Source organism: Adiantum capillus-veneris, chromosome 26, assembly GCF_014529385.1.
Source record: "Adiantum capillus-veneris isolate H3 chromosome 26, ASM1452938v2, whole genome shotgun sequence".
Lineage (NCBI taxonomy): Eukaryota > Viridiplantae > Streptophyta > Polypodiopsida > Polypodiales > Pteridaceae > Adiantum > Adiantum capillus-veneris.
This window is the reverse complement of record NC_140956.1, coordinates 46,328,000-46,354,818: the sequence shown is the minus strand read 5'-3', so window position 1 is coordinate 46,354,818 and position 26,819 is coordinate 46,328,000. Positions and strand designations below refer to the sequence as shown.

At 41.5% G+C, this 26,819-nt stretch overlaps 1 protein-coding gene across 1 annotated transcript in view; it reads right to left on the bottom strand.

Moving 5' to 3' along the window:
* Nucleotides 1-20,864: 20,864 nt before the first annotated feature.
* The window catches only part of LOC147423367 (TLC ATP/ADP transporter), a 44,391-nt gene continuing 38,436 nt past the window's right edge, over nucleotides 20,865-26,819 (bottom strand). The window contains exons 3-12 of the mRNA XM_086501830.1: nucleotides 24,457-24,570; nucleotides 24,297-24,359; nucleotides 24,146-24,214; nucleotides 23,978-24,074; nucleotides 23,582-23,874; nucleotides 23,377-23,490; nucleotides 23,021-23,152; nucleotides 21,875-21,955; nucleotides 21,643-21,759; nucleotides 20,865-21,499 (exon numbers count right to left, since the gene is read on the bottom strand). Of these exons, the coding sequence (XP_086357956.1) occupies nucleotides 21,425-21,499; nucleotides 21,643-21,759; nucleotides 21,875-21,955; nucleotides 23,021-23,152; nucleotides 23,377-23,490; nucleotides 23,582-23,874; nucleotides 23,978-24,074; nucleotides 24,146-24,214; nucleotides 24,297-24,359; nucleotides 24,457-24,570 (1,155 nt within the window). The 3' untranslated portion in view covers nucleotides 20,865-21,424. The remainder of the gene's footprint in view (nucleotides 21,500-21,642; nucleotides 21,760-21,874; nucleotides 21,956-23,020; nucleotides 23,153-23,376; nucleotides 23,491-23,581; nucleotides 23,875-23,977; nucleotides 24,075-24,145; nucleotides 24,215-24,296; nucleotides 24,360-24,456; nucleotides 24,571-26,819) is intronic.

Genomic DNA, 26,819 nt, shown 5'->3' with positions numbered 1-26,819 from the left:
GCTTTAATGCTCTTGGGCGGCCATTCCTTATGGGTTTGAGCGGTCACTAGATTATATGGGCAGCCTTGGACCCACTTGCCTTGGGCAACCTATGCTCTTCAATTGGGCGAGCACTGCTTAAGGTGGGCGGCCCTTGGGCTTCTGACCATGGGAAAACTTTGGAGGCCAATGCTTGCATGAAATGACATCTTGGGCATGAGACTCATCAAGCTACTACTGCTCCAACATCCCAATCTCTGGAAAATAGACAAAACTCCCAGCCGAGACACCGACCGAGCCGACTGGACTGGTACGGAGCCGGCCCCCCGTGTATCTTAATCGGCCAATATCTTGGCGACCGGGACTCCGATCACTGAACTGAAAAGACCGATGTGCTCCACAAAGTGAGCACTTCAAGCCCGTGCATTCTTTTCCTTTCTGTCACCTCGGTTGCAGTTTCCCAATCCGGTACGGATCTGCAATCGACTCAAACTTTGAACTGCCATAACTTCTTCACCGTAGCTCCAATCGACGAGCCGTAAAGACAGGCTGGTAGAGCACTTCAAGCACTGCAGTTCTAGATCATAATCTTCCTTCTGTGCTCACTTTAAGCATAATCACTTTTCGCGTCATTAAGGCATCTCTTGGCCTTTTTAACCGCATTTGACATACATTCAGCATTGAACTTGTCCTGTTACCAGGCTTTAACTACTGTTCATTAATCATGTAGGCTTCAAACAACTTGATGTGCATTTTTCTAGCATCTTTCTTAGCATGGGAGCGGAGCTGCACGACATCGTACTGGTCTCATTCTCTTTGGAGCTACTTGCCCCATTTGTCTTCGCTGCTTTTGAATTTATCAGTGCAATCATGGATAAGTCCTTCCCTTTCTTGAAGTGATGAATCCTTATGCCACAATTGTTCCACACATGCCCATAAGCTTTACAATACGTGCACTGGGAACATTCATTTGACCTATGGTCTCTAGACTTGCACTTGGAACACCACGTTTCAACCTTTCCAACTTAAGATATGGTTTTGGCCATCTCAGATATATTTTTTGACATTGGAACTTGTGCTGGAATCTGACCCTTCAATCAATGTTTCACTATTATTGGAGTCTTTGTTCTTATGGCTCTTTTCCTTTTTGGCTTGTTGTTCCAATTTCAAAGCTCGCTAAACTAGATCATTGAATTTATACATAGGTGCTGGAACTTCGTATTCCCTTAGCTTCTTAGTTCTAAAACCATTCAAAAACCAAGCTCTCATTCTCTTTTCCAATGGAGGTTCTTGCAATTGTCTGGTTGATTGTTTGATCTTTTCAAAATAGATCCTGACTGACAATTTGCCTTGCTTTATCTTGTCTAGCTCGTACAAAATGTCTTCATCTCCTCTGTTGTCTGAATACTCCAAGTGGAATGCTTTGATTAGTTTGCTTTACAATTTGAACTGGCATGTTGAATAATGGTAATACCAACTTTTGGCTTCTTCGTTTAGTGTTTGAGGAAAATACTCTCTCCATTCATCCTCATCAACGTCCTTCAACTCAGAATAATGCTTGAATTCCTGAATGTGTACGTCTGGATTGTCTTTCCTTCCCCCTTTGAAGCCTAGAAAAGAACTCTTCAGATTAGAAGAACATTCGTGATGACTAGATCTAGCTTTTAAAACTTGTTTCTTGTCTTTGGATCATCTTTTATTGTAATGATATGTGTCTACTTCACAATTGTCATTATCATCAGTCTCGATCATTGTATCTATCTCAAGCTTCTTTGATGGCTTCTGTCTTGTGGATCTGTGGCTTTGATTGCCGCCCTCAACGTCATCAATATGTTTTTTGCACCTACGAGATACACTGGATCGAGTCCATCAATCTGCTATCCCCTCATGTCTCCTTCTAAAGCGAGTCGAGTGTTGAGAATCCCCTAAATCATCAATTGTCCCTCGATCTCTCTCATTATTAAAATTCTTGCTCTGACTCCTCCTGGATGGTGCTGAACCGACTTATGAATCTCGTTGTTGGCCTTTTGCCTCATGGAGCTCGTCTGGGCGACATGGTGAATTTCAGCTAGTTTACACCAAATGGGAGATATTTATTCTTTCAAGAGCAACTTAGCTCGAGCCACCATGATTTTCAAAATGGAATGAGCCGGTCACTTGTGACAGCTATTCCATGTTGGTCCATTAGAGTTAGTTCAGATTAGACAAGTATAATCCAAACAAATAGAGTAAAGTGAAATACAAGACTGGAATTGGAATATGTATTCATATATTTATTCTTTCAAGAGCAACTTAGCTCAAGCCACCATGATTTTCAAAATGGAATGAGCTGGTCACTTGTGACAGCTATTCCATGTTGGTCCATTAGAGTTAGTTCAGATCAGACAAGTATAAATAGAGTAAAGTGAAATACAAGACTGGAATTGGAATATGTATTCAAATCAATGTAATTGGAGTACAATAGTATGCACCATAGTCTGCTCTTGGCTTAATGATAAAAGAGTTACAAGAGTGTACAGAGCTCCAAGACAATAGATTCCATGATAGTGGAAAGTATAACAAGGTACAACAAGGTAACCCACAAAATGAATAGCAGGTCTTATTTATAGTTGTTGGAATGGGCCTCTGATTTTGATTATCCACTATGCAGTTACCATAATAACTGAACTCGATAATTTTGAGTTCAGCCGCTTGTCTGAATTTTTTATTAGAGCCTATTCCCACCTTTGACAAGGTGATACTTCTTCCTGTTATTGGATGGGAATACATTTCTCTACATCACACTCGTGTGGTGAGTGGTTTAGCCCTTCTGTAGTGGGAGTCTTGGCAGTGTGTATCCAACTGACAATTTAACATATGACATTGCAGGTGTAGGAGATGAATGCTTGTCATTACCCAATGGTGCATCATATACACTACAAGATGTGAGTTATGCTCCTCAGCTGAGACAAAGTTTGATCTCAATCAGACAGTTAGCAGACTGTGGATGTCATATACTGTTTAGAGAGTATTCTTTCCACATGCATTGCGGATCGCTAGTGATTGGTGAAGGGGGCTAGGAGTGACTTGGTCTATCATATGCATGTATATGAGGTACGAGAATGTTTCTTCGCGTTTGTGTTGCAGGCGTGCCAATAAAAGACAAGACGAGTCTTTTTTGCGGATCTCTACATCACTGTACACGATGTTTTTGTAGATACAGAGTTGGGGCAATCATGCTCTGGCGAGACGCAATAGGTTTATCCTCCTATAAAAGATGCCTCGTACTACGGAGATGGCTGATATATATATTTTTAATAGGCTCATGCTAGAGGTTGATATGATTATGTCAGGACATGTGGATCTTGGAGTTGATGCACATAGCATTGAGGTGCCTGCCACACGGATAGATTGACAGAGGTTCCATTAAGAATTGATACAGATACCAGGGACTAGCTAGCAAATATAATGCATCTATCATCTACCTTGGGGAGTCTCGTGTACGGCCTTCTAGTGTCGAGACTCAAGATAGCAGTTGCAATGGGAGCGTTTGCCATTGGCATTGTCAGTCGTGAGATGATTGACACTAACATAGCTATGCAAGTCATTATGGGATACTTGCGAGATATGCATGTGCACTCTATTGGAGATACACACTTCCACACATTGCTAGAGCCTGGCTGCACGATGACATGAATGTATATTGAGAGGTCCAATGGGCAGATATTGAGAGAAGATTCTCCTTATTTTGCATATTCTACTAGGTCCTATGGTAGATCCACTTATCAACACACTTGCCTTTAAGTGGAATGTTGCTGGGGTAAAATTAGTGTGCCTTACCTTGGCCACTCACTTACACAGTGTCCAGCCACTCACTTACCACTTATGTATTCTGTTTAGTATAGAGATAAGGGGCTCTCACCATTCTATGAGGTTGGATCCACCCACATACAATCTCCATCTTCTCCTTCTTCTCTCTCTCATGCACACATATGCACATGTGCTCTTTCAAGTGTCGTATGCAAATGAACGTTTGATCCACACAAGGAGCATTGGCACATCATGGATAAGTAGAAAGCAGCCAATGGAGGGGGCGATCAATGAACAAAAGACGTTGCTGGTATGACAATGCACACCCAATAGGCATCCAATTTGGGCAAAGAGCATTGAGGAATATTGAACTCGGAAGGGGGGAGAGCGTATGTACTGCAAGAGGCTGTAGTTGATAGTGATGGCAAGAGCTGATCATCAAGAAAGGGAAGTGAGGAAGCAAACATAAGTCACTACCTCGGGTCAACCAAGAAGCTCGTCATAAGCACGTGCTCCATTGTAGAATACAAAGAAAATAAAAATGAAACTCCTAAAAACCCTCCTAATGCTCATCAACTTCACCAAAGTAACTTACTCGTTTTACAAAAGAGAGACTTATCCAACAATGGCTTGCCTCGCATATGGAGTGAAACTCCTTATATTATGATCAAGGTGGTTACATCATGGTTCACACTATGGTCTGTCTGATGAGGCTCACCCCTACACACCACAATATGTCCTCAATTAGGGATAATTGATCTTTATGAAATTAACACTACTAAAGCTTCTCCTTGTCCAAGCATTATGTGATCCATAAAACCTAGTCCCAACCCTTTGGTATTGTGTAGGCTATAGCTCACCTACATTGGTTATTAGATTTAGGTTTGTGCATGCATGTGTAGGGGTAATACTAGATGGGTGAACTCCCAAGAAGCTACTTCCACATACAACAACATCATCAAGGTGGATCATAGCATTGAGGTGATACCTAGTTCTAGAAGGATAAGCAAGTTAGCTTAGAATTTGAACCACTATAGGGGATAGGCAGTAGAACTAATGTTGGCCAATTTATGAAAAAAAAACTCATTATACCCCGCTCCTTTACCATGGGCATAAACCGTTTTTAATGAAGAAGAATATATGGTCACATGCATATGTGGGTGAATCGTCAGGCTCTTAACCAAGTTATACATGGGCTTGTTTCTATGTGCCTTGTATATTCAAAAATAATATTCAAAGATCAACCGTGGGTTTTATAAGTAGGGTGAGGAAGCATGGTGTTTGTCATAAAACTAATATCTAATACTCCCAAATGATTTTCTCATGTTAAACTAAGATCATTTAATATGGGGAAGTACCAAGGGAGTCAAAGCTAGAATATTGGTAAGGCTGCTAGACCGGTCTCTGTCGGGGATGCAAAGGAGGGAAAATAGGGATCCAAAGGGGGGCAATCTGCAAAAAAAAGCAATGTGCTTCAATGGGGCTTAAAAGACCTAAGGTTCAACCCCATTAAGACTTCCATAGGCTAAAGTTCCTAATTTTAATTGTATTGTCCAAAGGCCAAAGTAGGGGAAATATTGGATGGTCATGGGAAGACTAAAAAGTCTTCCCACATCCCTAGGAAGGAGGGGGCGAGCCCTTATTGTAGGGGATAGAGAAACACACACACACACACACACACACACACACATACACACACACACTCTCTCCAAAGCTCCTCCTTTACACAAAGGGAATACTAGACATATGTCAGGCTCCTAGCCCAGTTGCTCCCAATCTCCCCTCAAATCCTATTGGATGGCCATAGAGGTGGACCAATGAGAATTAGGCTAGAGTAAATTTAGTATAATCAATTTAAAAATGTTTGATAAAAGAATCAATAGAAATTAAGCTCCCTAGAAGACTATTGGATAGTCTACCAAGGGTTCCAATGAGCATTCAGCAGCCCAATGGCTTGCCTACTTCCTATTGGCCAAAGGACAAAAAGGTCCAATGAGAGTTTAGATGAATTATTTAATTACCAAAAGCTATCACAAAAGGGGAAAGGGGGACACATGTCACAAGGATATCAATTATGCTTCTAATTTGTGATTGGCTAAGCTGTGCATGAGCCAATGAGAGGCCATCATGAGATAAAAGCAAGAAGGGTCGACCAAGAGAGAGAAATCTTGGCATTTTTAGTCTTATACACATTGCTACACACAGACACACAAGTTATTTGTTGACCAAGAACTCCATCTCCTTCTCCAAGCATTGAGAAGTGGAGGCCTACACCAACAACTCTTGGCTATGGAATGCAAATCCAACCAAGAGCCAAGCTTCAATGGCATGCCCATCTCCTCTACCATGCTAATCACTAAGCTAAACTATGCTATTGGAGTGATTATCTGAGAAGAATACTTCTTTCTCGAAAGATACATCTTCTTCCTCTCAATCTATCCTCATTCCCTACTAGCTCTCGCCATTTTTGAAGGTGTGTGAGGTCTTGGGACTGAGGTTAGGGATACTAGGTGTGTTTTTCAATCACAATTTGGTGCATGAAGCTTCCAACGTCATTGCACCAATGAGTTTTATCAAGGAACACAAGAATTGTATTGTACAAAAGTCTCCTTTGATAGGAGAAGCTATAATACAAAGCCTTTATGGAGGGGGGACAGGCTCCATGTAAATCCGGTCCTCAAATGTTGTCAATTGTTCTATTTCTCTCTCTTTTCAAGTATGGTCAATGCCAAATTAGCTAGCTGTAAATTGTTATATTGTTTTCTCAAATTAATTACTCTCTCTATGCTCAAAAGGAACTTGTTCTTAAGGAAATGCTCACTATGTTATCAATTTCCGCTACACACAAGTTACTAGTGCATTAAATGTTACAGTGGTATCAGAGCCATTGGTTTCTCTTTTCTTGCTCAAGAAGAGTCCTCAAGCTTACTACAAATGGTTGGTGTTATTAACTGCAAAAGAGTAAGTAGAATAGGGATTTTTCATCCTTGAAGCATGCCTGCTTTATGCAGTTAACGGGGATACCGTCGAGAGCTATGGTCTTAATAATGGAGTCCTACGGGGCTTGCTTATGGCTTAACCATTATTGAGCTATTAGAAGCTTGACAGGAACTGGTGCTGTCTTGGCTCTGTTGAACCCTCTCTTCTATTCCTTGCAATTAATAATATTCGAGCCATGGGTATAGATGCTTGAGTGCTTATCTTTGAAGGTGAAGAGGAGTAACAACTAGGGCTTGAAGTGCCAAAGTACAAGTAAAAATTTACACCTAAAATTTGATAGTATGGCTGACAAGGGAAAAGAGATTGAAATGAATGTTGATAGCTTTGATTTTGCTAATGAAAGATCAACTAATGATGCCCCTATGCTTGTAAATTATCTTGTTTCTAGGCTTCAACAAGCCCTAGGCAACCCATCCCTCCAAGGTGAAGTGCTACAGCAATTGTGCACCCATGGTATTTCTCCAAACTCCCCACCAAGAAGAGAGAGTACCTAGGAAACCTCCTAGTGAGACTTCCCAAAGAGGGCTCTCTCCGATAAGGGAAGAAGAGGAGGATCCGTACAAAGGGCTCAAAAATTTACTACTTGATGAGGCATCTCCCTCCCAAAGGAGAACCCAAGTTTCAACGATAGAGCCCCCACCAAAAGAACGAGAAAGAAGTGAATCTCCTGCCACCTCGGAGGAGTTGGCTCCACAAAGACGGCGGGCAAAATGCTCTACAACACCCCCTAAACGGAGAAGACCATCGCATACTTCTCTACACCATAATGCAAAGAGGGAAGAGAAAAAAACAAGAGAAGAAAAAGGCGAGAAAGTGGTCACCCTCTTCTCCATCTTCTCATCCTCTTCCTCTTCTGAAGAAAGTGATGGTGCAGACAAGGAGGAACAAGGGAAGAAAAAGGCAAGAAAGAGGTCACCCTCTTCTCCATCCTTCTCATACTCTTCCTCTTTTGAAGAAAGTGATAGTGGAGCTCTCGAACCACCTAAAAGAAGAGGCCATAGGAAATCCTATGCCGCTTGGAAGAGGTCATCCAATCTCAAAAAGATCAGAGAGGGAGGAAAGAACATCTCTTTCCTTACCTACGATGGCATTTTTGATGCTACGAACAAAGTCTTGGCCTTTATCCAACAATTCGTTGCGGCGTTTGGAGATGAGGGCTTCACGGAGTCCTAAAAGTTACGTCACGTAGCTATGCATTTTCAAAAGTCCACCAGGCAATGGTGGTCTAGTCTACGAGAAAACGGTGAAGCTCCACGAACATGGAAAGCTTTAAGAGACTCCATCATGAAGCAGTTTTTGGTAATCGATGCCAAAGACAAAGTACTCACCAAATGGCAAAGCTTAAGCTCTCTCCCTACAATTCTATTCACAATATATGTAGACAAGTTTTGGGATTTACGCCTCAAAGCCACTGTCTTCAAAAAGATGGATTTTGGACAGCAAAATCAACAATTTTGTGCGAGTTTAACTGAGGATATGGTGGAGTATGTTAACTCCCAAAGGCCACACACCATATCTGCGGTCATACATCATACCATGGTGGCTTTAAGAATCAACTTCCAACAAAGGGCTAAGAGAAATCTTAAGCCCACGAAAAACAAGGACTGTAATGAGCCTAAGTGGAAGGACGACGTCCAAAAGTCTCCCAAAGGCAACGCGAACAACAACAAAGCTAAGGAGAAGGGAGTTTTTAAAGGAAAAAATAAACTCTCTCCTGAAGAGCTAGATCATTATCGGAAAGATAACCGTTGTTTCAAGTGCAGGGAGCAAGGGCATGCCTATTGTGCTTGCCCCCACAAGAATACACGTAACAAGCCTCCTAGAGCTACCTTGGTTGAAATTCAAGAAGAGGATGCTCATCACAAAGGATCTCCTCTATGCCATGCTTGGGGAAAGGTAAGAGAGCATGATGCTTTTATTCTCTTTGACCCTGGTTCTACTCACAATTTCATATCCACAGAGTTGGCCACCAAGCAAGGCATCCAAGCCTATGAGATGGGAGATGTCCTACCTGTCGATTGTGCTTTCAAGGGGCAAGAAGCATCAATCACTCCCTTAATTGGGAAATTGAGGCTCCATGTCCAAAGCTATGTGGACAAGGAGGATTTCTTCATCTCTCCTCTCAAGCATGAGGATGTAATCCTAGGGGCACCATGGTTTGATTGCATGGCTGCCAATGTTAAATTCCCTGAAAGGCAAATCTACTTTAGGTTCAGGAAAAAAGATATGTACATAGATGCTAAGGAGTTGGATAGTACCATACCTATTGTACATAAGCAAGCTTTCAATAAATCAATAAAGAGCGTGTATATGATTTTTGTTAATGATTTTCAAAATGAACTTAATGTTTTAGCAAAAGAAGATATAACCAATCAAAAGGAATTAGAGTTATCCAAGTTCCTCAAGGGATTCCAATATGTTTTTATTAATGACATCCCAAACGAGGGGATGACGACCATGCAATTGAGCTTCTTCCAAGAAGCTCACCGCCTATAAACCTCCTTATAGAGTTTCTCAAGCTCAACAAGAGGAGATTATGCAGTGTGCATGAGTTAGTTGAGAAAGGCATGGTTAGGCCTAGCTCATCTCCATTTTGTTCACCAGTGTTATTAATGCAAAAGAAAGATGGCACATATCGTATGTGTGTCAACTATAGAGCACTAAATAGGATCACTATCAACAATAGGTTTCCCGTTCCACGGGTAGAAGACCTATTTGATAAGCTACAGGGTTCAACCTACTTCAATAGGATTGACCTAAAAAGTGGCTACCATAAAATAAGGATAGTTGATCAAGACATTGTAAAGACCACATTCCGAACTACATTTGGTCTTTACGAGTACACTGTCATGCCTTTTGGATTGACTAATGCCCCAACCACATTTAAGCGTCTGATGGAGAAGCTATTCAAGCCTCACCAAAGCTTTACTGGAGTGTTCTTTGATGATATAATCATCTACTCTTATTCATTAGACGAACACAAACAACACCTCCAGGTAATATTTCAAGTTTTACGAGAGAATAAGCTTTACATAAAAATTGAAAGAAAAGTGATTTTTTCTTATGAGAGATTCAGTATTTAGGTCACATTATCTCTCAAGATGGCATCCAAATGGATCCATCAAAGTTAGAGGTAATAAAAGGATGGCCTAATCCAAGGAATCTGCATGAATTAAGAAGCTTGGTATGTGTGCATACTATAGATGCTTCATACAAAAGTTCTCACAAATCGCGGGACCATTACATGACCTAACAAAGAAAAATGTTATGTATCTATGGTCCACCAAAGAGAACAATGCTTTCGAAAATCTTAAAGAGAAGCTTATCTCTCAACCTGTGCTTACACTGCCGGATCTCTTAAAGCCATTTGAGGTCCAATGCGATGCTTGTGGTGATTGCCTTGGAGCTGTTTTGCTCCAAGAAGGGCACGTCATAGCCTATGAAAGTCAAAGGCTCGGACCCTATTGAGCAAAATCTAGGCATATATGAAAATCCAAAGCCTTAAGTACTTCACGACGCAGACCAAGCTCTTTGACAAACAAATGAGGTGGACAAATTTCCTTTTGCATTTTCATTTTCATATTGCTCACATTGCTGGCAAGCATAATCAAGTGGCCGATGCACTCTCAAGACGACCGAAAGTGAATGCGGTATCCATAGCAACTCACAATGATCTATCCTCTATGATAGATGAGTAAACTATCGATCTTTATTTTAGAGATGTGATTTCAGCCCTTGCACTAGGGAAGAAGGAAGAACCATTTACCCTACAAGATGGTTATCTTCTCTATGGCAATAGATTATATGTTACTAACTCACTGCGTGAGAAAGTAATGTATGAATCTCATGCCCTCTTTATGAGGGGCATAGAGGGATTCAGTCTACCCTAAAAGGGATATAAACATATTTCTATTGGCCTGCCATGAAAGCAACCATACAAGAGTATGTTTCAAAATGTGTGGTATGCCGAAAGACGAAGGGAAGTGACCTGGACTGCTTCAACCGTTGCCAATCCCTAATTCACCATGGGAGAGCAAATCCATGGATTGCCCAAGTCTATCCATGGGAATACGGGGATATGGACAATAGTAGTCAGGTTTCGCAAACAAGCACATTTCACACTTGTCAAAAAGACTATCAAGGCCCATCAAATGGCAACCCTCTTTATATCACAAATCTTCAAATACCATGGCTTGCCAATGTCTATAGTGTCGAATAGATATCCTAGAATAACCAGTAACTTTTGGAAGGGTCTTTTTGAGAATTTAGGTACAAGGCTAAACTTCTCTTTGGCCTATCGTCCCCAAACGGATAGCCAAAGTGAAATAGCTAACCGAACAATTCTTGATCCACTAAAAGCTTATGTCACAGAAGTAGATCAAAAGTCCCAATGGGAGAAGTACTTACCCTTAGTGGAGTATGCTTACAATAACACAATACATACTTCCACGGAAAAAGCACCTTTTGAGGTGATAGAGGGAAGATAAAAAAGTCCCCTACTACTCAAGGTACATGGGAAGATCTTCACTATAGAAGAATATAGCCGAGACCTGCAAGAATCTTTCCAAAAGATTAAGGATGCTATATCCATCTGATAAGCATAGAAGAGCCCTAACCTTTAAATAAAATGTTTGGGTCTTGCTTAAGTTTCCCAAGGCTCAATTAAGGCACACAATGGGCAAGAATCCTACATGACACCAAAAGTAATATGCTAAGTTAGCAAAAAGGTACTATGGTCCCTTTCAAATTCTTAGGCTAATCAATGAGATGACCTATCAACTCAAGTTGCCCAACCATTGGTTCATGCACAATGCTTTCCACGTGAGCCTACTAAATCCTTACAAAGGACAGCCACCTCAAGAAGAAACCATTGAAGACCCACCGAAGATCGAGGACCAAGAAGAGGTGCTGCAGCCCGAGTCCATTCTCCGACACGAAGACAAAGTATTACGAGGTGGTAAGACTATCCGACGATACCTTATCAAGTTTTAAAATTATCCTTTTGAAGAAGCTAGATGGATGTTAGGCATACAATTAAAGGATAACCTAAACCTTTTCAATGCTTACAACGATTCCCTAGAGTAAGCAAATGTAAATATGTTTAAATGAACAAATTTTTTGTCTTATAAGACTCTTTTTCTTTATTGTGCACAAATGTTAATAAATATGCATGCTTAGGATCATGTTTGTAGAGACTACGTCTCTCAAACACCAAGTAGAGCTTGTCCCTTTCCTATGGAAGATTGATACGAACTAATGTGCAGACATGCTTGCGGCAGCTAAGGCTCTCAAGCACCAAATGGACTAGTCATCCATTCTGGAACGGTGTCGTAGTGTAAAATAGGGATCCTCTACCCGCTAGCAAACAGACTAATGACTAGGATTTATCTTCTCTACCTCATAGTTGAGGACGATTATGATTTCAAGAGAGAGGTAATGTCATAAAAACTAATATATAATACTCCCAAATGATTTTCTTATGTTAAACTGATCATTTAATATGGGGACGTACCAAGGGAGTAAAAGCTAGAATATTGGTAAGACTGCTAGACCGGTCTCTGTCAGGGATCCAAAGAAGGGAAAATAGGGATCCAAAGGGGGACAGTTTGCAAATGAGCAATGTGCTTCAATGGGGCTTAAAAGACCTAAGGTTCAACCCCATTAAGACTTCCATAGGTTAAAGTTTCTAATTTTAATTGTATTGTCCAAAGGCCAAAGTAGGGGAAATAATGGATGGTCATGGCGAAGACTAAAAAGTCTTCCCACATCCCTAGGAAGGAGGGGGCGAGCCCTTATTGTAGGGGATGAGAGAGAAACACACACACACACATACTCCAAAGATCCCTCTCTACACAAAGAAAATACTGGACATATGTCACGCTTCTAGCCCAATTGCTCCCAATCTCCCCTCAAATCCTATTGGATGGCCATAGAGGTGGACCAATGAGAATTAGGCTAAAATAAATCTAGTCTAATCAATTGAAAAATGCTTGATAAAAGAACCAATAGAAATTAAGCTCCCTAGAAGACTTTTGGACATTCTACCAAGGGTTCCAATGAGCATCCAACAGCCCAATGGCTTGCCTCATTCCTATTGGCCAAAAGACAAAAAGGTCCAATAACCAATAAGAGTTTAGATGAATTATTTGATTACCTAAAGCTCTCATAAAAGGGGAAAGGGGAACACATGTCACAATTCTATCAATTATGCTTCTAATTTGTGATTGGCTAAGCTTTGAAAGAGCCAATGAGAGGCCATCATGAGCAAAAAACAAGAGGGGTCGACCAAGAGAGAGAAAGCTTGGCATTTTTAGTCTCACACACATTGCTACACACACACACACACACACACACACACACACAAGTTACATGTTGAGCAAGAACTCCATCTCCTTCTCCAAGCATTGAGAAGTAGAGGCATACACCAACAACTCTTGGCTATGGAATCCAAATCCAACCAAGAGCCAAGCTTCAATGGCAAGCTCATCTTCTACCATGCTAATTACTAAGCTAAGATATGCTATTAGAGTGATTATGTGAGGAGAATACTTCTTTCTCGTAAGATACATCTTCTTCCTCTCAATCTATCCTCATTCCCTGCTAGCTCTCACCATTTTTGAAGGCGTGTGAGGTCTTGGGACTGAGGCTAGGGATATAGGTGTGTCTTTTAAGCATAATTTGGTGCATGAAGCTTCCATCTTCATTGCACGATCTAAACACCCTAAAAAATTTATTGAAACCATCCCCACATATGGAACAATCAGTGGATCCCAATATCCATAACCAAGGGTAGCTAGATTATAATGTTGTGGAGCAAGAGAAGAAAAGCATCCTAAATTTTTTTTAGTTCTTGTCATGTTGGAAAGGAAGAGTAAAAGATTTCAAGCTTTCTAAAGGCCAAGAAGACAGTAAGGAAGTTTTAGTGTAGTGTATTCACATGCACAAGGAGCTTTACCTCCGTCTCAAGAGCTTCAATCTTCCTCTGCGCATAGAGCAAAGTGTGCAGAGGTAGTGGTTCATATATTCACATTAGATTATTGATTGTTATTCCCACTTTGCTTTGGCGTGTTTATGGTACTCTGCTCCTATGGTTGTCATTATTTTTGTGCTTATTTTGTGCTACTATGCTTTCTATAGAGCTCTATCCCTAGGAATGGTAGTAGTTGGTGGAGTGTTTCATTGACATTTTGGATGTCTAGCATGGCTCCATTGGGGAGAGGCTTTACAAAGGAAGAAATCATGAGTCTTTGGTAGAGAAGGCAGTATTCTTTTACAATTCTCCCAAAATCCATGAAGGCTTGGGGTATTGTCTCCAAGGTTGCTTTGCTTGATTTTAGGAGTGGAGAGTGGCTACTACTGAGCTCAACAACAATGAAATCTACAAGCACAAGATCTCTAATAAAATCTAGAAATGTTTAACGGCTAACATTCCAAGCAAATAGAGGAAAGTTTCAATTTTTATACACATCATTGTATTTGTTGATTTTTTTTTTTGAAAAAGGTAGATTTGAAAGTGTTTATAACAATGATGTCAGGTACGTGCTTAAACACAAAAGATGTATTAGAAATTGTGGATGAATGCTGAGCTCAAAAAACAATGGATGGAGTCATTTCCAAAGTGCATTGTGGCTCCATTAGCAATAAATACATGATCCATACCCAAGTCTTTATTGATGAATTGGTCAAAACATGGATGATTATCACAAAAACCCCATCCAAGACATTGATGTGCAGATGAATAGTGAGCACATGTCCACCTTGAAGATAAGATTCATGTGCACATTGCACCACATGAAGTAGGATCTACACAATAAATTGATAGATTTGCTTGCAACATTTGCTTTTGAGATAGATGAAAAAAAGATGTATATATAATTATTTATTTGTTTCTGCCATTCGTTGCTTCTGTCAGTCATAGTTTTACTTTTCCTTTTTTATAATATGGCTTGTAGGCCTCAACAGGGATTGAAAAGAAATTTTTATGCCAGGAAGTGCTAGAAGGGATTGTGCATCTACTTCCACAAGCTAAAACCTACTCCCTAGCTAGAGCCCTACTCTATTTCCAATATTGTTTGTAGTTTGTATCAATTTTTTGCCTACAACTAACATATTGTACATATTATTTTGATATCAATGGAAGTCACTTGTCTGGTGCGAGAGTCCTGTACCTTTTCTTCTCAAACTTCTTCTGCGGCACGAGAGCTTTTCTCTTTCTAGCTTTTTTTTATAGTAACTTCCATTTGTTGCATGGCTTCCATGTGCATGTAGCTGTTGCTCCTTAGGCTACTTCTCTTCACCCATTGACTTGGTGCCCTCATTTGAGCTCTCTAGATATTTTGAGGGTATGTTGTCCACACGCCCTTCATCGGACTCTTCCTCAGAGGTAGGTTCATTGTTGTCATCTGCTGAAGCTTGTGATCTGGATCCTTGGGTTAAGTTCTCGATAGGGGTGGTGTTCACTACCTCGGTAGTATGATGCTTGATCTTTCGTATGAGCTCTAGCTACATCAAGGCTGGTGCGATCTTGACTATAATCTCTAGTGCTTGATAGGTTATTTTGGTAAGCATAGGTCCTATATTCATGTAAGACTAGTATTTTTTTCTCCCCTTCAAGTTACCTCCTTCAATGATGCGATCAAGTTGATAGCTTCCAAAATCGCAACGGACCACTCTATGCTCTGAGAGCCCGAGGCCATGACCACTACTATGTATGAGCGGCTAAGTGTATCTAGGTGGCTTGGAGATCTGAAAATGTTATAAGGCTTAATGCTATCTCTGTCGATAATTTTTTGTAAGTGAAATCCTGTCCCTTCAATCTAACAAATGCTCTATCATTGTCAGTCTTCGTGGTCTTTGTGAGCAAGTTGTGGCTTCCTGCAAGAGTGTATAGTGCTTCCATAATGGTTTCAATTGTAATCTTACCAAAACTTGGGCTCCATCCTTGTTAGTGAAGGTGGCCTCTTTGTTGTATAAAATTGTATTCATGAGCTCATGTGCTTTCTTGAGGTCCGCGGTCCCCCATGGCATCAATCTGAATACTTGTTGAGTTGGAGTGACTTTGCTACTTTGAGCACTTCTTTTTGGTTGTGTAGTTGCTATAACTCTTGAGGGAAGATTGTGGCTCTGACCTCTTTGTATCCTTATCTTGGAATTATGCCACTAGGATAACCTTTCTAATTGGTTATCCCAATTCCTTCTTGAAATAATAGGCCTTGAGTTCAAGATTTTGCTTGAGATTGTTCCTACAATGTTAGAACCTCTCTCTCTCTCTCTCTCTCTCTCTCTCTCTCTCTCTCTCATGAAATCTCGTATTCTGAGAGAGAGAGAGAGAGAGAGAGAGAGAGAGAGAGAGAGAGAGAGATTTCTCGTTGGGTAGATCTTTGGTGCCGCTTTGGATTGCCTCCAACGATGTTAAAACTTCTCTTATTCCTCTCTCTCTCTCTCTCTCTCTCTCTCTCTCTCTCTCTCTCTCGATTATTTTTATTTTGCCCCTCTCACGTCTTGAATAGAAGACTCATCAATTAGATCTCTCTCTCTCTCTCTCTCTCTCTCTAAAACTTATGGAATTGTAATTAAAAGCATGTCATATGAACTGTCTCTACAAAAATGTACATGTAAATACAATTTTGATAGTTGATCCTTGTTGAGCAATGAAAAGATATCTTCTTCACTCAAGGTATGCTCAGTTGCATGGCCTTGGTGCCTCTATGGAAAAAATCTTCAAGATAGACAATCCTTCAAAGCAATTGATGCCTCTATGTGGAAGAAACCTTCAACGGTTAACAAGCAATGTCTTATGAACTAGATTTTGGTTCAACGACACAAATGCAAGAGCCCTTTGCTCCGAGAAAGTTGTAGGCTTTGAGCCTTTCTTGTTGAAATTATTATCAAGATATTCAAATTCTGGTGGTGATATAATTTTGAGCACACCACCTAAGTTCACGAGTCCAAAGCAAAATTCTCAAATAACACTTATCATTTCCCTCTAATGAACCATTCTTTGCTTTGTTTCGGTCCTAAAAAATACAACCATAATAGACAGTAGTGTAACCATCTCAATTCACCACAGCAGTTTCACCCTCTTTTGGAGTTTATTTTCTTGACTTGTAATCCAGACTCTCTGACACTTCGTCTTTGGCTTCACTCTTTTATTTTGTGCAGTGTCGAAAGCAAGAGTAGTGAGTGTTATAGGTAGAAAATAATCTCTCAATGTAAAACTCCCACTTCTCTTTTCCCCTGAAATGGCATGTGGTTGCTTTTGGAGGGCTATGAGGTTTCCAAAGAACCCCCCCCCCCCCCCCTCTAACTCTCACGTGCAAGTACCCCACGTGAGGGTGGAACAGCTTCATGGTAGGTGCACCCCTCTCCTCTCTTTGCATAACATGTCCTCGGGATGGTGAGAGAGTGACCATGGATGAACATAGCATCTAACTTTTCTACGTCCATCACGCCCTTCCATTTTGGGGCTAGACTAGTATTCACAAAAAAACCACGGTTTAGTATATTTTTAATCGACTAAAATTGCAAAATCTTGGCCAGATTCCAAGCTTGTATTGAAAAAGACTAGCAAAATTTTACAAGTATTAGTGTAATTACCAAGAATTCTTCCAATTTTGACCTAAAATTAAGAAGATTTTTAATGTGCACTTATTTGTTAAATTACTTCAATTAGGAAAAATGTTATAGGTAGATACAACATTTCTCGTCGTAGAACTTCTGACTCCCTTCTTCCCTAAAACATGATGTAATTGCTTTTGGAGGGTTGCCAAGTTGTCAAAACTCTCTCTCTCTCTCTCTCTCTCTCTCTCTCTCTCTCTCTCTCTCTCTCTCTCTCTCTCTCACAGGTGCAAATACCTCACGTGAGGGTGGAACAAATTTTTGATAGGTGCACCCCTCCTCTCTTTGCATAGCATGCCCTCGGGGTGGCGGGAGTGATCGTGGATGTATTGAGCATCCAACTTTTCTACATCCATGATGCCCTTCCATTGAGACCAATATTCACAAAAAGTCGGGGTTTAGTGTATTTTTAACTAGCTAAATTTGCAAAATCTTTGCTAGATTCCAAGCTTGCATTGAAGAAAAATTTTATAAGGTTTACTATAAACATCGGAAATTATTCAAAATTCAACCTAAAAATCAAAAGACTTTTTATTGTACACTTATTTATTTCTAGTGTTCGCAAAAAAATAGGGTTTAGTGTATTTCTAACTTGCTAAAATGGCAAAATTGCAGCTGGAATCGGTAAAATTTTGCAAGTTTTTATCGTAAATTCTTCAAATTCTCCTCTGTGCATAACATGTCGTCAGGGTAGTGAGAGAGTGATCGTGGATGTATTGAGCATCCAACTTTTCTATGCACATCATGACTTTCCATCTTGGGCAATTAAAGACTAGTATTCACAAAAAACTAGGGTAATTGCAAAATTCCGGCTAGATTTTTTTTTGCAAGTTCTTAGCGGCAATTCTTCAAAAAATTGACCTAAAACCGAAAGTTCTTAGTGTGCTTAGGATTTTTTTTTTCGGCAAGCCCTATTCAAAAAATCTCTCTCTCTCTCTCTCTCAGTGCGCTCATGGTCCTAGGCGAGATACAAGTAATGCTAATTTGAATCCCAAGACTATCCAAATCTGCCTCTCTACACACAATAGCAAGGTACAATGGGCATATCCTCAAAGCTAACATGACAATAATGAATGAAGATGCCTAGTGCAAGGTTTGAGCTCAACATTACTCGACACGAAAGCGTCAAGAGTTGGACATTTCTTAAAGCTCTTTAAAATAAAGTATAAAAGTTTTTCATAACAGGCATGCTTAAGCCCCTTGCCTTCACCACTAAGCCAACTTCTCTTCACAAAGAAAAAAATATAGAAGTTAAGATGGCACAATTCAAATTTGAGGAATATGTGCCAATTTGTGTGAAAAGAAATCTTTATTGCCTTCAAAAGACAAAGTAGAGCCACCCAATAGCCTTAAAAGGAAAAGAGTCACCCTTCAAGTTGGAGATTCCGTATGCTCTCCTTAGAAAGGAGAGTCAAGGTGAGGTGCCATGGAACCCTAGGCGTCTTGCGCTCGCTATCAACTGTGCCTTGTATGAATGAGCCAGGGAGGGCTCCAGGCATCAACGGTAGGGGATTTTGGGGTGGGGGGGGGGGGGGGGGGGGGGTTTATAAGTGACACGGGGTCCAACTCGCGGGATCTACGGCACGGGCGAGTTCATGATCGGGCACACGATTTGGGCCGTCGGATCTTCGTAGTAGGGGGGGGCAGGATTTATATAGTGCTGAACTCACACTATCATCAATGAGTGGCGGTAGGGGAGTTGGATAGGGTGTGAGAGCGCGAAGGGGCAGGTCGGGAGTTCGAGATGCAGTACAGCAGGGGAGGAGCCTACCTTTTTTATCCACCGTAGCTGGGATCAACGGTGGATGAAACCCTCACCGTAGATCCCATGAGTTCGGGCGTGTCACTGATAAAGGTAGTGATTGGGCATGGCGACATCGGCATCTGCGAAGCTGGGATCTACATCTCCCCGGCCCTGGCCATTCTATGCCTTGCTTTGTTTGCGGTTTAGTCGCACAACAAATTTTTGTACATGCAGGTTTGGCGGAAACCCTTCCCTCATTTGGGGGTAAAACCCGACACGCCTTGCCTATTTGGTTTGCTGGTTGCTGTGGCTCGAGGGCAGACAGCCCCACGATGGCAGCTGGGGTCTCCTGGTGGCACCCCCATCCTGTGGTGAACGATCTAGTCTATTTCTGTGTTGCTCGCTCTGGTGCAGTCCGTGATGTTGGATATTCTTTTTTTGGCCTCCCGGTTTCAGGCATGGAAGGTGAAGGAGACTGAGGGTTCCTCCTTTTTCGAGACAGTGTGTGGCTCTTTGATCGGGTTGATCTTGCACAGTGAACCTGGTGGTTGGAGTGAGAGGCCACCCAGCATGGTGGGATCCCCTTGGCAAATTCTGCTTTTTGATTATGTTTTTCTTTTAGCTATGTGTAGCTCTGTGTATGGGTTGGGGGGCTCCCTTGTAAAAGACCATCGATTGGTGATGATCTCTCTTCTGATGCCCTGGCTCGGTCTGAGCAATGGCTAGTCTTGTAAATTTTTTCTGTTTATAATTTATTACTCACTGTTGGTGAAAGGAAAGGAAAGAAAAGAAAAAGGAGATTCACATCTCAAATAACAAGTGGAGGGCTTCTTAAGCCTTGAAATCTTTAAGCAATTGGTGAGAGTTGAAATAGGATGAGAGTAAAAATATTTCATTCACCCTAGATGAGTCTCTTGGGTGAAATAGTAAGCTAGAGGGTTTACAGTTATACCATTCACATCTTTTGAGCAATGCTTGGGGGTAAGTAATTTGCTATGGAGGTGAGATGTTTGGTAGCTTCCTACGAGGTAGACTGTTGTTTGTCAATGCTTCAGGGCCAAAATTTTGATGACAAATAATGGCCTAAGTGCTTATCATCTTAGAAATTAAAAAGGTATGTCCACTGGTTATAAGCTAATTATATAGATTAACTTTGTTTCAAGATATCCATAACTTCATATTGCAATGCAAGAAGCATCTGCTAATTACTAATATATTGTGGTGTGCAGGGCGTGAGCCCGAGACTTTTGATGGTGCGAACCTATGATGTAACTAAGTGTAAGATAAATAGAGGTGCCCACCACTCATGGAGTAGAGGACACACTCGTTCTTGGTCTTTATTTGTGCACACCACATTGATGGAGATGACAGGCACAACCTCTTTGTAGTTACAACAACTTGGCTTTGATGGCGTTGTCCGTCTCACATGACCCCGATATCAGTTGCCGTCCCACAATGACAATGACCAAAGCTTGCAAGGTAGGCCCAGCCACAAAACCATTGACCAGCGTATTATTACAACTGGACTTTTGTCTTTGCTTTGTGAAGATGTCATGCAGTTCTTGCATCATGTCCAGCGAGTCCAGATTCATAAGGATCACCTGCTTCTATGTATGCTCTTCCATCAACAGTCGAGTAGTCGAGACTCGAGTCGCCTACAGAATTAAGGATGTACCCTCAACAACAACCATCAATGCACAAAATGTCCATCCACTCTCGGAAGTGGACAGCTGTGTTGATGCAAACCATCACTGAAATTATTTAGGCACAGCAAATACAGCCTTTTTTAAGTAGTTGCACACTATGTTACATTATGTATGATACATAGAAAGCACAACCTCCCTGAGACTTTTGCTCCTTATTATGAACAATGGGAGTTGGGGTCAAAGGCGTATCTGGGCTTCTCTTTTACTTCAGTAAGTTGAGCCGTCCCCCCACCCCCCAACAACTAAATCAATGTTCTGCAAAAGACGATGCAGCCTTTCCTCCAACAATGAAGAGGAGCTGGCCTCGTCTGGCATCCAATACCATTCGTGAGAGCAGTATTCCTGCTGAATCATCCGATCAAAAATGAGTTGTTGCCTCCAGCAGATGACCGCCATATGCCCAGTATATTTATTTCCCTATAGAATCAATGATAATAGCTACTGTCCAGGAACTCTGCTGGAGCCGTGCCATGAGTTTCAAGAGGTTTTGAATCATTGCTGAAAATCGGCATGGAGATGACGCACGTGCTGTTGTCAGCACATATACAGCTTCCACACACCAGCAGTTGACCTGCCATTTCATTAAGCACTAAACTTCGCACTGGACCCGACGTTGATGCTGGCATCCCAAACTCAAAGCTGCAACGAACCAAACAAAGCAAACCTGCAAATGGGCATGGCATACTTAACACCATCTATCAACAGCAACAGAGACGAACAACAATAATGGTTATAGCTCTAAACCCTCAGCCTACAACCCTAAACCTTAAACCCTAAATTATCAAGATTATGGTGCTGAGGTTTAACTGGTAAAGCACAAACAGCTATGGTTGATGGTTCCATTGGGAGTAAGAACCCTATGAGTTCATACATCCCAGCAGCAGTAGCATCCCCCAACCTCTGTACGAATGTATCAATAAAAACCTGCAAATTCAAGAGTTGCCATGACTCAGAGCATGAATGAAGCTGCAAATGCAACCGTGCAAGCCTTGTTATAAGCATTTATGAACACTCTTTTACACAAAATAATTGATAGTACCTTGGCCTTGTACTTCTCATCTTGACTTGTTACCGTAAAAAGAACTTCACGTCCTGGCTTTGTCAACACATATGTAGTAACCTGCATGATGCATCATACCACCAAAAGCCTCAGTGCCTACTTTGCTGAGGCATAAACAAGCACTCACGCCTTTAGCTAATTTGCGATCATCAAAGGCATGATCAAAGAGCTAGAGTAAGGAGAGCAGCTAACAATCTCAGAGGGTCACATCGCCATTATTTCCACATCAAGCAGTAAACAGAGACCACAATCACGCTCTTTGGATAACAGTTTGAAGTGAAAAAAGAGGTCTATTTATAAAGTCTAGTTGTTCGTGGTCGTATAAGTGACGGCATAACTTTATGTCCGTGAGGGAGTAACGAGCACCATACAAACGTGCCTCCAGCAGTCATGTAACGAGAGTTGACTTGTAGTCATTTCCTGTTGCATCCTTGTATTTTTCTCTTCGTCACATGCAAATACTTGAACACAATGGAAAACATTTGGAGTGATGTCTTTGCTTACAGGCTGACCACTCTCCAGTTTATAATCCCCATTGTGATAGATTTTCCAATGTTTTCATGCACTATTACATGTTTTCTCCTGTCATGTAAGCTTGAAAGAGACTCCACCTCTTTGAGATTTGAAAATCTTGTATTGGCACAAGTTGCACACCATATCATTCCAGATACTGTCACTTGGAAAATCCACTTTATTGCTTGATGCTCACATAAAATTCTGATGGTTCCTTTAGTGTCAGCTTAAAAATAAGTGTCAACGCAATTGGAGGGAAGACGAGTGTGTTCGGCAAAGTATATTCTTCTCATGACAATACCTGGAATCCCACTTAATGGACCATGCTCAACATCGTGCACGTAACACAAGTGTAAGTTCCCTAACAAACACCATATGAATACACTTTTGATCCCTGGGCTAACCTGCATATTTTTTAGTTCCCTCCCTCAACTTAGTGCTATACACTATGCCACGTGCCACTCAAATGTGAGTTACATACATTCTCACAATCCTTGGCAGGAAACAATTTTCTAGATTTTATATAAAAAATAGTGATTGCAAATGAAAATCAAATTTTTTTTGTTAATTATTACAGCAGAAAAAAGGTTTCTTCAATGATAATTTACCAACCTTGCGAGCTGCTTCAGAAATTGCAATCACCAATGGTGTTGGTGAAATACTTATTGCTGCCATGTTGACTAGTGCAACAGCTGGAGATGCACAAAGAGCAAAAGGAACTCCGCAGTAGGCCAGCAAGCGCCCCTAAAAGAACAGACAAAAACAACACATGTTTGCATCTGCCAACACTGTTTTGGAACTACACTTGAATGATCATGAACACAAAAACAATATTTTACGATACAACCTACCCAAATACACTTCTAGCAACTTCTGCCCATCTTAACAGCTTTGATCGTGAAGCAAGTGTGCAATAGAATAAGCTCGAACAATCAAAATTGCACAGAGAACAAGATAAACATCTGTACCGTGAGAGTCAACTGCCCAAAGAGGATGAACACAGCAGTGAAACTATTAATTTTTGCAAGAACCACACGTCTTCCTAAGGGATCTTGTGAGACTTGCGCCACCACATTTGCCCTCTGAAATAAACAGAGTTTGTTAACAAATTGCACGACCCAACAATTGCAGTCAAACTTCTTCATCCTCAAATCAAACCATATCTAATAGTACCTCAAAATAGAAAAATGATGACACGACAGCTGTCAGCCACAAGAAGCTGCATACATATCGGAGGTAGCTGGAGGCAAAGGTGAGGCGTAAACCTTCAGCCATAAAGAAAAACTTGCTGCATACAGTTCCCCACAGGTTTTGACTGGTCTGCACTGCTTCAATGTCGCACACACAAAGCTCTTGTGAATTGATAGAATCACTACCCGTTACACTGTCCGATGTAGGATCACACCCTACTCTTAATGCACATTGTGCACCAAATTCCATGAAAAGAGCAGATAAAAGAAGCAGAACTGGACCACCAAAAAGGAAGAATTTTAGTGCTGCAAGAATGTGCAAAACGATGTCCACTAAATCACAGTAAGACAGCTGAAAAAACCTTGAAAACTCTAATACATGGTCCAAATGGAGCTAGGATAACTGCGAAAATCGATCCAACCAATTGGCCCAAAGTGGCCCCTGCGCCTACAAAGCCAAAGAGCCTTGAACCAGCCTGTACATTGGCATCTTCTAGTCAACTCCATGTTTAGGCACCAACAATTTGAAATAGCCATCGAAAATCACCTCGCTACTCATAATGTCGGTCAGTCGTGCCCATAATGCTGATGTTGTGAAGAGATTCAACAGTGCAATCTATTCACATTAACAAAAAATTAACAAGCTTCTACAAACTCAACTCTTTGTTTGCAGTACATGTGTACAAAGACAGACTGACCCAAATATAGAAGCAAAAACGCAGACTTTTGAACGTCCATGAACCTTTCTTGCCTTCCAAGCTCTGTAGGAGGAAGCCAGAAATAAAAAATTTGATAGATTGTTTGTTGACACAGGCGAATTTCATGATGAGAGCCTCTCAATAACAAATTATGTTCTACCTCCATTGCCACAAATGAGGAGGCCATTGATGAGGGCGCGGAGGACTCCCCCACATATAAAAGGAAAAAAAGAACCAAGGAAACACCAAAGAATCTGAACAATATGAGAAGAGCCTGCAATCAGAAATAAGGAGTCTTATTGAACAACAACTGCCTGTGCAGAACTTGTACAGAAGGAAGCGCTAGTAAACAGCTTGGAGTGTAAAGACCACTCAGATTCATGCCCTCAATTCGGAATGAAAATAATAAAGCAAGCTTTTACTTCTAGGACTGAGAATGTCAACCAAATAATATACCCTCATTTTTGTCTGCGAGGTATGGAAGCCTTGGCCATTAGATTTCTCTAAGTCTTTGTCCCCTATTGTGTTTATGGAGTGGTCTTAATGCTTGGACACTGGCCCAGGTCAGTGTCTAACTACTCAGAATTTGCACAATTAAAATGTCATATTCATAGATGATAATTACTTACATGCTGCAAAACTTTTAGAGAGCAGGACAAAGAAATTTCCATTTATAGCTAAACCCCTGTCAAAAAGCCATCTCTTCATCTCAGCAACTAAAATGGACACAGTTAAAAGGGTTTTGAGCATAAACATAGCCTGAAGATGACAAGCTACAACTATTTACTGTGTTCAAAAGCTAGCCTAAACGTGATAGGTTCTCTGTTGATGGAGGCTATTTGTCCCGGTAGTAGATGACCTTTCCAGACCATGGAGACAAAAGGGTTCAGACAAACTCGCTTCTCTTTACCCCTCTGAAACCCCACCCCTACCAATCAGTTATGCTCACTCTTAAAACATTCACAAATATAGCCTCTTTCACAGTGTGGTATGTAATTAATCACTTCCGGCTAGGAATCAGATGGAAACACTGCAATCTACACACTTGGCAACACTTTAGCTTCAAAACAACTTGAATAACTGAGAGAGAGAGAGAGAGAGAGAGAGAGAGAGAGAGAGAGAGAGAGAGAGAGAGAGAGAGAGAGAGAAATGAAATGTTATATTAACGTCTTCAAAAGGCCAAAATGACCTATGAGACCAAAAAGTTACAACTGGTGAATCTGATATCATGTCTGAGTACGAAACTAAAACTAAAACTAAAAGAACTAAACTAACTAAGAACTAAACACTAGAACACTGAGGAAGGAAATAAATCTGAAGCTGACTTAGAATTGAGACGAGATACGGGGGGGAGGGGTTGGTGGGTTCAGATGAAATCCCTCATCAGTCGCTGTCGAATCTCATCAACCTCCTCCATGGTCAGTACTCTAGTTGGGCGTCTTGCATGTCGAGCTAGAGTGATCTGTATCTTCTGTTGCAGCCTTCGTCGATGGTAAGAGACCGCCCGAGGTCGTGGGCGTCTGGATTTGCCTAGCTCAGTGGCTCGATCAAGCAGCGTACCTCTGGTGTGGGTGGGCTCTGAGATCTGCTGTACTGACTGCTCCTCTGGCTCTCTCCTGGCCGGTGTAAAGAAATCTGTGATCCGTCTCTGAGACTGTCTTCCCCTGATGTCCTCAGCAAGCTCTCCCTAAGTGTGCGCAGCTCTAGTAGGAACAATCTGAGACATCTCTGATCCTTGTATCTCATGACTCTAGAAAAAGGTCCGAAGCCTTCTCTGAACAAGCAGTGGAAGCGGCCGCGTATCTCATAGTACATCGGACAATGACATGTATAGTGTAGCTCTGTCTCTGGCTCTAAGTTACATAGATGACATATCCTGGCTCCTGCCGGCACCCCTCGAAATCGGCCAGTCTCGATCTCGAGCTGATGTGAGGATGTGCATATCTGCCCAATAGCGCATCTTATCCCATGAGATAAGTGCGTATCCATGTATTGCAGGCCTAGTCACAAAACCGTCCTCCGTGAGTTGGAGAAGATGCTCTCGGTAGAAGGCCATCTTCGTGCCCCACTCCTTTGTCGGCTGTATCCATGTGCTCCTAGTATCTAGCTGAATCAGATCCTGGCGTATGAGTTTGGTATCTCTGTCCATGTGAGAGACAGGGAGGGTGCATCTAGGGAGTATTGAAACGGAGGCAATCTATCCATGTTGAAGCCATGCGACTGAAACCATGCTGTCATCTGTCCATACCAACATGCTGTATCGCCTCGTAGAGCTAGTTGTCAAGATGACTCTAGGGCGAGCCGAGCGTATCTGCCCTGGGGAGATCCCATAAACCGTGCATAAAGGATACTGGCCTAGTCAATGCCTCCATCACGAGGGGGGGGGGGGGGGGGGGCGGCTAGCTCGGCTCGGATAATCTCATGCGGCACTGAGACCTTAGCCTGGATCATCCGAGCGATCATAGAGACCAGAGGCCTCTCCATACATCTCCATCCATTTGTGTTGCCAAATCTCCCATGGTG